Genomic DNA, 11988 nt, shown 5'->3' with positions numbered 1-11988 from the left:
ATGTTTCCTTTGAGCCCGTCTTTCCCTTCATTGCTCAAGAACTATTGTGCTTTACCTCCATCTCTAGCATCCGAAGCAAAAGCCATGAGCAAGGTCTCTATTCCGACCGTCAACGTGACTGATATTAAAGAGTGCTGGTCATCCATTACAAGCTCAGAAGGGTGTGCTTTAGAGATCTTTAAATCACGCACCATTGGCCAAATTAGTGGCATTGGCCCTGCTTGTCGGGAGACTGTTACCAGAATCAACGGGGAGTGCTGGCCCAAAATGTTCCCATTTAATCCCTTCTTCCCACCATTGTTCAAGAACCGTCATCCTAAGGTCACAGAGCTTGCAACAACACCCCAGGCAGTTTAAACAAGCTTCTATTTGAAGGCTTAATTTCAAATAAAGAAATTGTTGAAGCAAAGGCAAAACACCTTTACATTTAATTTTTTTGTTATTAATTCAGGACTATGATTCCATTCTTTACAAAAAGAAATTTTATTTAACAGATTATAAATATTTTGCGTATTACATATTTCTGATATCCGCGAGTTTAGGGATGGCAATGAGGCAGATATGGGTTGGATATATTCTGTTGTAGATCAAAATCCATAATAAAAATCAAGATCCGTATCTGCTCCAGATCCGTCATGAATCCATATTTTTCGCTCCATATCCAGATCCAAAAAAGAAATAAATATCTATATTTGCTCCAAATCCGAAAAAAATTAAAATTTGCTCTAGATCCGTCATGAATTCTAAAATTCAGTAATAAAAAAGTAATAATTTTTTAGAATGAAAATTGAAGGCTAAAATGTATTAATAACAAATAAATTATATAATTTTTCTAAAAAATATAATAAATATTGTAACTTATATTTTTACACCAAAACAATAAATAAAAAAGATAATAAAATATCATTCAAAAGTAATTGCAGGAGTAAGATCAATTTAATATTTTATTGTCTCATTCATCATTCTAATATCCACGACACACCTACCATCATTCCTACAACATTAGATAATGACATATAAATTAAATATGATTTATATTCAGTCTTTTATTATTTTTATTATGACCATATTTGACTAAATATATGAATAACTGTATTCCTTAAAAATTATTTGGCCAATATAATAAAATAAATTGCCAGGTTGTATTACTTACCTTGCAATTTGAATATTGTATGTACATGCTTTGGGTCTGGCTGACCTTTAAATTTACAAAACTAACTTTTTAAGTTTTAAGAGTTTAAATGCATGGTAAATACCACTAATATGCTATGAATAAAATTTATTATCATTATAATTCCACAATTGTTAAGAAACTTTTAAAATAAAATAAAATTAAAAGATGAGTGAATATGAATATGAATTTAGATATTAAAATAAATTCATATCTGCTCCAGATTCGTCTTAGATCCGCACATTAATATCCAAATCCGATCCAAATTCATTTTAAACCGACCCAAATTCGATCCGATTAAATTTGAATCACATGAATCTTAGGTCAGATCTAATTCATTGCCATCCCTACGCGAGTTCGTCCGTTATGGTCATCTTCATACTTTAGCTCTTTACTTGTTCATGCCCCGATAAGGCTTGTGCTTTGGCTCTTTACTTATTCATGCCGCGATAAGGCTCGTACGGTGACAGAGGACAGAGGCCCATTCATGCTGTGGTCCACTTCCGCATTTCAGTCGTTCACCGGCTTGCAAAACGAGGACCTTGTGCTGAGCCCATTTTGCTAGCTGGTACGATACATGGGTTTAACCGTTTAGGTGCTTTCTAACTGGTGCTTCATCCACGGTCAACCCTCACAACGAGCTCTTCTCAATCAGTTTGATTTATACAATTGCTGCAAAGATTTCTTCAAAGTTCGCCCCTTGAAGCTGTAGATTTAGCATACCAATTCCTTATCCACTAACAAATATCCGTATAATACATAGTTCTAAAGTACACTCATTTAAGTTATTGTAGTACTTACCTATATCGGTCCACATTTTGTTTTCCATTGCTTTACTAAAGATTAAATATTGTTAACGGATAAGGGTAATTTGTAAAACAAACAGAACTAATTAAAAATTAAAAATTAATGAAACAAAATGAGATGATCAAACATCATTACTCTAAATGGGTTAAGCCGAGCCAGACAGTTCAGATTCGAACCATGTCCGTGTTCGTTCCTTCCATTAACACACTGTGGAAGATCGGTACAATAGGAGAAGATTCTCATCGTTTGCTCTCTAATTATCATCCACACTCTCATCTATTTGATTCTTAGCGCACGAGCATCAATCTACTCAATCGTTTCATTTTCCTATTTTAACATTAAGAAGACTGACAATTTTATTCATACAACATTGATGAGATGAGGCTCACAAGATCAACTGGGGACACAAGGCGGAACAAACACATTTGATAACCCAATTAATTACAAAACTCCACAAACATCACGACACTCAGATAGTCAGATAGATAATTGAGTCACAAACACAACCAAATTAAAATGTCTCAGGCAACTTGAACCTGAATGGTCTTTGGCTGCGGTGGGGGCACTTTCTCGACAGTGACTGTCAAAACACCGTCCTGACACAACGCGGATATCTTATCCACATTAGCATTGTCAGGCAGCACGAACTTCCTCATAAACTTGCCAAACCTCCTCTCCATTCTCACGTACTTAACACCATCTTTGTTATCTTTCTCCTTGGGATCCCGTTTCCGCTCTCCGCTGACCACGAGCACGTTTTCGCTCTCAACTTGGACCTTGATCTCGCTGGCCTTAATCCCTGGCATGTCCACAATGAACACGTATGAATTCGGATACTCCATCACATCTGCTGGTGTTGCCGCCATGGCTTTGGCATCCCGAACGTAGGCTCTTGAAGGGTTGTTTCGGGTCTTTTCTTGTTCTTCAGGCAGCTCCAGCACGTCTTCGAGGATTGAGAAGAATGGTGAATCCAAACCTGCTAGGCTTCTCAGATCCATGTTGTATTCTTCTTTTTTGTTATATATATGCGAGAGCTTTAGCTATGCTAATGCGATTTTGTGTTTGCTTAATTGCGTTGCGATGCTGGTGCCTGGGGGAGTTCTTATAAAGACTGAGGAGTGAGGACGAGCCATAGACGGACTAGCGAGTACGTGAGAGTTCTGGAGTCATCAATGAAATTTAACTTAAAAAGTGGGTTACTATCTTTTCTGTAATGTTCTTGACCAGGCCTAGGGATCTCTAGAACGTTGGAGAACACAAGGGAGAGTTCAGCTATACACCAATACCTCACTCCTTCTTAACGTCCTTTTATTTTTCAATTTCTTTGTGGATGTGCTAAGGTTACTGGTTGTCACGATTAATGTAACGGACAGTTTCTTTTTTAATTCGTTTGGCAGTTAAATGATACAACCAACCGAAAATCTTGCGTGGGATAAGGATTAAAGCACAGTGCCCCGCTGACTTCTTTTGATATTTAACTTATTTTAAATTTTGATAGCCAAAATTATCCTTTTCAATAAAAGAACACTAAAAGCAAACAAAAATTAACTTTTTATTAGAAACCCAAATTACTAATTGCTGAGATTAGATCTCAACCAAAAATCAACTTTGCCTATTGAAACAAATTTTATGATTTAAATTAATGATTACGTGAGACCACTCTTGCACACTTGTTAAGATTTGGTTACTCCCACTACAAAAGTGTGGTAAAACCAGTCAGCCTACTATATGCAAGAGGAAAAAGTCTTAGGTGTTTACGAGGTATTACTCATATTCTATTCACTCGTTATCACGTGTATATTTCAATCAATCATGATAATAAATGAACACATATTACAAATAATAAATGAAGAAAGAGCAGTACTCTTAAAACACTTGATATCTTCTTATGCAAAAGTGATTAAAAATATGTGTCCGACCCGAACCCGGGCGATCTATTCATCTAAGAAAACTCAATGAAATATGTAGAATATAAAAATACTGAAAAGATTAATAACAAATTAATCAATTGACACATATATACTACAGATGTAAACTGATCTAACACGGCATAAGTGATAAAACTGAAGGGATCCCTACGTTAGGTAGTATGGATACATAACTATAGAAACACCTGAAGTGTACAACACAAACAAACTAGAAAATGTGCTGTTAATTTATAAAGTATCATAGATAAAGTATCATAGTGGCGATGGTCGTCTTCTTTTCCCAATCAGAGTGTCAAATTTCTTGAAAAAGATTGCTAATAGACGAATTGTGTGGCCCAGTAACAGAAGACCCATAACGGCACTCCACACTTTAACCCCATATTCTACAACTCGTGTGACAGTTCTCTCGTCTTTTTTAGGCGTAAAAACAAGAATAGAAACTCTGTAAGTAAGAGCCATCGAAGTAATTGCAATCCAAACGGTAACAGTCAAAACCCACATGAAAAATCTCCGCTTGAAAGGCAACCCAGTTATGAGAAGCAAAATTATGCTCAACGATGCTATGAAACCTGCGGTATTGAAAGCAAGGTAATTAGCGTATCTACTCCTGTATTTGTAAGCTATTATTGCTGTCCCTGCTTGGTGCGCTTCTGCCGTGCTATTTTCTTGTGAGACATCGCCGGGCCCGGGGAAGTCATCTTGCCATACACCACCAGGAGGGTTGACCCCAGCTTGAAATGCCATTGTGGCAATAAGAGATGCTACCACCATCAATGCGTCTCGTTTTCGAGTAAGCCAATCTTCCGTCTTATTCTTTTGCTGTAAATTGATGAGGCACTCTTGGGGTAGTGCCTTGAGTTGGTCATGTGGGATAATGGAATTGGACACAGCTCTATTATTCCTCACAGAGCGGCCAATACTTGTATTATTCCTGTTCAGAGATGATTGGATTTCAATGGCTTTGAAGGCTCCAGCGCCTCGAAGAGAATCTGCGATGTCTAAATCTTTGATGTCTCTTCGGCTTTGTGCAAGTATGTCCAAAGCCGTATATCCGTGCGTGTTTAGATCATTTACTTCCACCCTCGTATTCGCAAGCAAATAGTTTATTGTCTGCACGCAGCACGCTCGTTATTAATAGAATGATGGGTTAAATTCACGAGCTAAATCAGGTCAAAGTAAGGGAATTTAGCATTTCTAAGGGGTTTACTTATCACAAAAAGAAAAAGGCATTTCTAAGGGGTAGAATATAAAACCCACAAACTGGAGAGATCACAGCATAAAAGTGTAAATTGAAGGGCCCATATGATAAATTTATAAAAAATTATTGTAAATTACTATTCGAACCCTTATCCTCCTAATTTTTTTCTCCGGTCAACAAAGCATAGTTTTCATACTCGGAAAAGTCTGAGCCTGGTCGGTTGATTTTGTCAAGGAGAAAAATTTACTGAGGTAGTTTCTTTCCTAGTCAAAGGGTTAAAAGAGAAAAAAAGAAGATTAAAAAGCTAAAGTTATTTTAGCTATTTGTAATTTAAGTTGTGTTAATACAAAGTCTAATTTTCATTAAAAAAAAATCTAATTTAAAACGACTCACTCACAATCTCTAAAATTATAAAGGATTTTTCACTATTTAATTTACTTATTAACTGCAAGAGGCCGAACTAACGAGTGGGTGGTTTTCAATATGTGTTTATATTAATTTATAAAAATTAAAAAAAAAAGTAGAAAAATATTCATACCTCAATTTGTTTATCAGCAACTGCAAGGTGCAAGATGCTCATGCCATAATCATCCTTGGCGTTCAAGAAGTCACGATCATTCATAATTGATACCAAGAACTTTAGTGCCTCCAATTGATTATGCTTCACACACAGATGCAACACGGTCTCACTCCAAATAGTAGTAGCATAAGCTGCGAACGGTCTGGCTCTGAACAAATCCACCAAAACTTGGATCCGCCCTTTCATAGCTGCCATATGAAGCGGGTTTCTTCCGTCAACATCACGAGCAAGACACATGTCAGGATTTACTTGTAACAACTCTTTTACTATTTCAACGTAACCCTTCTGCGCTGCCATATGAAGAGGCGAAGATCGCCGCGAATCTAATTCTCCGGCTAGTACAGGCGTCCTGCGTAGAATTTCCTTGGCAAAGTCAAGATGCCCGCGTAACGCTGCAACATGCAAAGGGGTCTCATGGTGACGATTCGTGACCACTTTATCAAGAATCAGAGGGTCTTGTTCAAGCAATTGTAGCAAGGTTGTTATATTTCCTTCAACCGATGCTTCATAAAGCAAGCTTTCCATTCTTTCCATCGTTTACTATTAATTAAAGAGCTCTGGTTTTGGGACTATATAAGAACTTTGATACAGTAGTTAAGAAAGTATGTACGTATAATATGATTGGTCATACATAGGGAAGCATCCTAAAAGGTTAGAATTTTTCAACGATCAAAATTCAATTAATTAGATGAGTCTAATTACTAATCTCCTTATCATACTGTTTCTTTGACCAAATTGGATGATTATGTTTTCTTTTATATTAACGTTGATTTGTAAACGATTGAATATGATCTCATGCATGCAGCTGGCAGTCGCAAAGAACTTTTCAAGATTAAGTAGTGGAATTTGAAAATACTTGTTTAATTTGTATGATATAGTTTGTTAAATCATCGAAAATGGAGAAATTTTAATTCCTTATGTGAATTATTATTTTTAGATAATTAGACGAATATCCATGAAGTGCAATCTGTGTATAGCGAGTATTTATTATGGCATGCAGCTGATGAAACGTTTCACATATTCATGGATACTGAGGCGAGGCTGTCTACGAAATTAATTTTGTCTTTGTGAAGAATAATTTTTCAACATCTTTAATAAGCTCAGGAATTTCAATACTGGGCGACCATCTGCCACGGGCTTGAGTATTCAAGGACACAGATTTTGACGATGTATAAAGAAAACGAAACCTCAGGTCAATTCATATATGCTGAGAAGATAGATCAATTAAATGTCCGTCATTCTAATGTATTAAAAAAAAATTGTTCGGTTTTCTAGGTAGCTTCCGCAAGTATGCATGTGTCCGCCCTCCTATGTACCTATCTTATTCCTGCTATCTGAGGCAGTCAATACATATTATATGGCAAATGTTGAGTCACACAACTCGTGTGAACCACACAAAATTATGAGATCCGTAATTTATGTGGTTCATATGAGTTATATAAGTTATATTAAATGTAATTTGGAGGTTCCCATATTATATATGTTGTTGCCATTTAATTTTTTTAATTATTATTTATAAAAAAAAGGTTAGGAGGGCTGACAAATTAAAGTCCGCTAGCTCGGTACCCCCCTCAAGATTTGTGGATTTTAACTCAGGTATACCTAGGGATGGCAATTGGATCGCTCTATAATGGATATCCACAATATCCATCCAATTGGATCGGATAATATCCATTTAAAATTTTTTGGATCTTGAAATTGATATTTTAAAATTATATCCAGATGGATATGGATGGATATGGATAATTATTTTTATCCAATGGATATTCGTTTAACCCAACACAAATTTAAAAAATTTTAATTTTATAAAATTAAAAATTAAAAATATAATAAACAAACAATTGTAAAAATATTATATTAACTAGTGAAAAATTTAAATTCCTCTTATATTAAAAAATAAAGTTTTTAAAATTATCCTTTAATTTTTTAACTTATTTAATATTATTAATAATTATTATTTTATTTTATTAATTTAATATTATAAATGGACCACCACCGGAAAGTCACCGGACCACCACCAGACCTCGCCGGACTAACGTCGGCTTCGACGGAAGGTCGTCGGACCTTGCCAGACCACCGTCGGCTTCGCCGGAAAGTTGCCGGACCTCCGCCGGAATTCACCGTAAAGTTGCCGGACCGCCGCCACCTACCACCGAACCGCCATTTTATTTTTTTATATATTAATAATACTAATATAAATAGTTTAATAACCAAACTTAATATTAGAATTTTAACTATTTTATATTATTATTTTTATATAATAAAAATAAAATATCCATGGATCTCCATAACTATATGGATATATCCATTATGAATAATTATGGATTTGTATTTAGATGGATATTATCCATTCATAATTGGATATTTGCCATCCCTAGGTATACCTCCTTTAAGATTTCTTAGGACTCAGATACCCAATTCTTACAAAACTATTCGGCCAGCTCCTTGGGGCTTATTGCCATTTGTGATTTTATGCTGAAGGTGTAAAACTCATTTAGTAGTCTGGATATTGAAACGAAAGAAATAGTTAAGAGTATCATTATACCTGAGCTTCCTTCGCGTTTTCCTTTTTCGTCTTCGCTCAGTAGATATCGAGCCGGCCCTATGGAGAGGACTCCAACGCTCAAGTCAACTTTGGTTCTGGTTTAGATTAAATGAAAGAAGAATTATGGGAAATAAATTTAGACTTCTCTTTTTCCGTTGAGAATTTGCTAAAAAATACCTTTCTCAACCTCTCGGCCTCATTCATAGATTGAGGATGTGATTTTGGTGAGAGATTTATATCTGAATCTTGCTCGTCCAATATTTATGATTCATGTTTGCCATTAGATTCATAATTAAGTCTGTTTACGTCGCTTTCGGCACGTGATTTTGTTAATAATCACGTCCTGTCAGTTATCGTGCTTTTAAGTTAGTTTTATAGATTAGTTCCGAACTTCGTATCGTCATTGCATGACCTTTAATGAAAATCACGTGTCAAGCTCTATTTAAATTAAGACTTGAAGAGTTCGAATCCTCTTTCACAATATTTATTATGATTCTCGGATATTATCTTGGGATGTCCTTAATATGTGGCAAGGTGTAAATGGTCATAGTATATGGTACTTTCTTATATATATATATAAGAAAAAGTATTAGTTCTCTCTCCCTTTTTTATGAAACAGAGTTCAGAGAAGAATTTTGCTCCAAAAAGTGATAAATCTACTCTTTTTTTTGGCCATTTGGAGTTTAGTTCTAAAAACTTATCATAAGGTAAAAGTGGTCTACTATCCAATTAAGGAATCGTCCTCCCATAGTTCAAAATTTTGTTTTAAGAAGAAGAGTCAAACTCAAATCCGGAGAAATTCTACATTCGCAAAATATATAGAGAGATTTAACCTTGACCTAAAAAAAAAAATGGAGATGATGAGGTGTCAACCGCTTAAAGAAGAAATAGTCGATCTATCTCTCTCCTGAATTCTAATACATTTGAACTTAAAATATGTAAAATAATATATGTTAGAATGATGAACATAAGTACTTAATATGCGTGTTCAAGTCGGTTTGTTATTAAATAAACTACTGTGTCTAAGGTACCACTGATAATCTAAGAACTTGAAGTCGAAAGTCAACTATCATGACTGTAATTACAGATCAAAAAGAGATATGTTATTGTTGAAATGTATCATTTCGATAAAATCTTTTGGAAGTGGTACAAGGAGAGTAGAACAACTATTACGTAATAAATAAATAAATAAATTATTTTGTACTGAAAATATTCATTCTGATAGTAATATGGTACTCGTCGTGTGAATAATATGGGATCATATAATTATAAATCAATTTAATGCACCTTTCATGATACTTCATTTCAAATAAAAATTTTAGAATAATTTTGAATAAAATATTGCTCACCAATTGAATTTGAAACCGATCACGCATCCTTACATATAATTGTCATCATTATTCTTAAATATCATATTATAATTATCTCAAATGAAGCATGTCTTATATATTGCCAATCAATTAAGTTAAGCTGTTAAGAGAACGAATAAATGTAACGATTGCAAAGTAATATCAGAACATTAATTATTATTCTTCAAACTCAGGGTCACATAATTTTTAGCACAACTCATGGTATTCAGTCACTACATGTACATTTATTATATTCATCCCACGGGGGGTTGTACACATTAGACGGTATTAATAGGACGTGCTACCTGAGCATCCGAACTTGAGGCTCGCCGTGGTGATCTCTCATTAATTTTCGAAAATATTTTATCATCTTCACTATAAGGCGTACAATGTGCGCGAGAATAAGAATCCCAATGAACCCAATCCATCCAAGTAGCACATATGTTGAAGCATACCAGGGTATCATGCTGTTACCCGAATTCGTAATACCAAGTATGGCGATCAGATAAGCTAGAGCCATTGCACTAATTGCAACCCACATTATCACGGTTAAAATCCACATGAAAAACCTACGCTTAAAAAACGGGATGCCGCTTATGAACAATAATATGATGCTAAGAGACGCCACAAAGCCTGTGGTGTTAAAACCAAAGAAAAGATTGTAACTAATCTCATCTTGAGTTAACATTACCGAACACCCTGCCTGATGTCGTGAAGCGTCGTTTTTTGGGGAATCATCTTGCCATACACCCCCAGGAGGGTTCAGACCAGCTTGAAATGCCATGGTAGCGATGAGTGATGCTACCACCATTAATGTATTACGCTTTTTTTCCGACCATTTATCTTCTTGCTTTTTTCTAGCCTTTTCTGGACGTTCACGCCCTTGATTACTAGGGTCACCAGAATGGGATGTTATGATCGATCCTGTCCGTGTCTTTGTGGTGCCTGAAGCAGGTTCACGTGTTCTTTCAGACTTCTTGCTCCAGCGCATCGAAGCAGCTCTCCAATCGTCGAATTCATGTCTAATTTTCTTTGTGCTAAAATATCCAAAGCTGTGAAGCCATTTGCATTAACAGCATTTACTTCTATCGTAGTACTGCCAGTCAAGAACTTTACAGCCTGCACGTTTCCAAGTTTTACGTTATATAATTTAAATACAAAGGGAAAGAAAGAGTAGAATTAATCAACTAATTAATGGAAAGGAGATATATTATTAGTTATTAGCTAGAGTATATATACACACACCTCTACTTGTTTATCGATGACGGCGAGATGCAAGATAGTGTTGCCATCGTCGTCCTTCGAATTCACAAACTCATGATCATTCAGTTTCTCCACCAGCAACTTCAGGCACTCCAACTGGTTATAATTCACACAAGCATGTAAAATTGTCTCACCTCTGTCCATCAAGACTCGACAGGCCTCGGGTCTCTTTTGAAACAACTCTTCCAAGACTTTATCATGGCCCTTGATGGCTGCAACATGTAGAGGATTTTTCCCATCTCGATCGCGAACATAGCACATTTCAGGATTAACAGAAACCAATTTTTTCACTATAACAAGGTACCCTTTTGCACTTGCCAAGTGAAGTGCTGATGATCTTCTGGAATCGAGCTCTCCAGCTAACTCAGGCTTTCGACTTAAAATTTCCAGGACAAAGTTTTCATGTCCAAGCATTGAAGCTATGTGCAAAGGGGTCTCAGAGTAACAACTCACCATTGATCTATCGAGAAGCAGAGCATCCTCTTGAAGCAATTTAAGCAAAGATTCTACACTGCCCTCAACCGCTGCTTCATAGACCCTCCTCTCCATTTGTTTAAATTCACCAGACTGGTCACAAAAGAAGTTACAATCCTTCGAATTTTTTTTTTTTTAATTTCTCAATTGTATGTAGGCTCACAAAGATTCAAGTGATCTCTCCGTTATGACTCGAAAGATGAAGTCCAGTACTTTATTTAAGCTTGCATTATTTTGGAAATATTTCTTTAGGTCTAGTGAAAGTCAACTTACAAGTCTTCTGGGCGTGGGGCTAGTTGTAGGAGACAGACTTATTCTCGACCACTTAATCCTCATGGCTTATCCCCTATCACACGGGGAATTGACTTTAATGTCAGGTTTTAAAAAACCGTTACCATTTTATTATTTTTATTGTTATTTTTGCTCTAATAAAATTACCTATTAATTAAAACTCAATGCCGTTTCTTCTTCTCCTGTTATTATTGACTCGCCCTAACTCAATCTTTTTCCCTTAATCGTTTATATAGTCATTCTCGATCTTTCGGTGATTGCCATCATTATATCCCCGTTCATATTACTCTCGACTTCAATTCTTTTATTCCTTCACAGCTTCAAGTAGATATTCTGTTAATTTTTTACAAAATATTTATAATAAACTCATTTTTAGTTTACC

At 35.6% G+C, this 11988-nt stretch overlaps 3 protein-coding genes and 1 pseudogene across 3 annotated transcripts; 1 reads left to right on the top strand and 3 right to left on the bottom strand.

Moving 5' to 3' along the window:
* On the top strand, positions 1-357 carry LOC112095769. Its single transcript, XM_024177910.1, has one exon. It carries the CDS (start codon positions 1-3, stop codon positions 355-357), a length of 357 nt encoding a protein of 118 aa, XP_024033678.1.
* A 2142-nt stretch (positions 358-2499) lies between these two features.
* LOC18055745 (17.6 kDa class II heat shock protein) lies at positions 2500-2976 on the bottom strand. Its single transcript, XM_006452972.2, has one exon. It carries the CDS (start codon positions 2974-2976, stop codon positions 2500-2502), a length of 477 nt encoding a protein of 158 aa, XP_006453035.1.
* A 1071-nt stretch (positions 2977-4047) lies between these two features.
* LOC18055744 (ankyrin repeat-containing protein BDA1) lies at positions 4048-6218 on the bottom strand. The gene is made up of 2 exons (XM_006452971.2): positions 5643-6218; positions 4048-5016 (listed from the first exon to the last, which is right to left on the bottom strand). The coding sequence occupies exons 1-2, from the start codon at positions 6216-6218 to the stop codon at positions 4159-4161; spliced, it is 1434 nt and encodes a 477-aa protein (XP_006453034.1). The 3' UTR covers positions 4048-4158.
* Positions 6219-9851: 3633 nt separating this feature from the next.
* On the bottom strand, positions 9852-11451 carry LOC18055743 (annotated as a pseudogene).
* Between the last annotated feature and the right edge of the window lie 537 nt (positions 11452-11988).

The sequence above is a fragment of the Citrus clementina genome, unplaced genomic scaffold (assembly GCF_000493195.1).
Source record: "Citrus clementina cultivar Clemenules unplaced genomic scaffold, Citrus_clementina_v1.0 scaffold_1, whole genome shotgun sequence".
Taxonomy (NCBI): Eukaryota; Viridiplantae; Streptophyta; class Magnoliopsida; order Sapindales; family Rutaceae; genus Citrus; species Citrus x clementina.
Note: the sequence above shows the minus strand (reverse complement) of the source record. Positions and strands in the feature narration are given on the sequence as shown.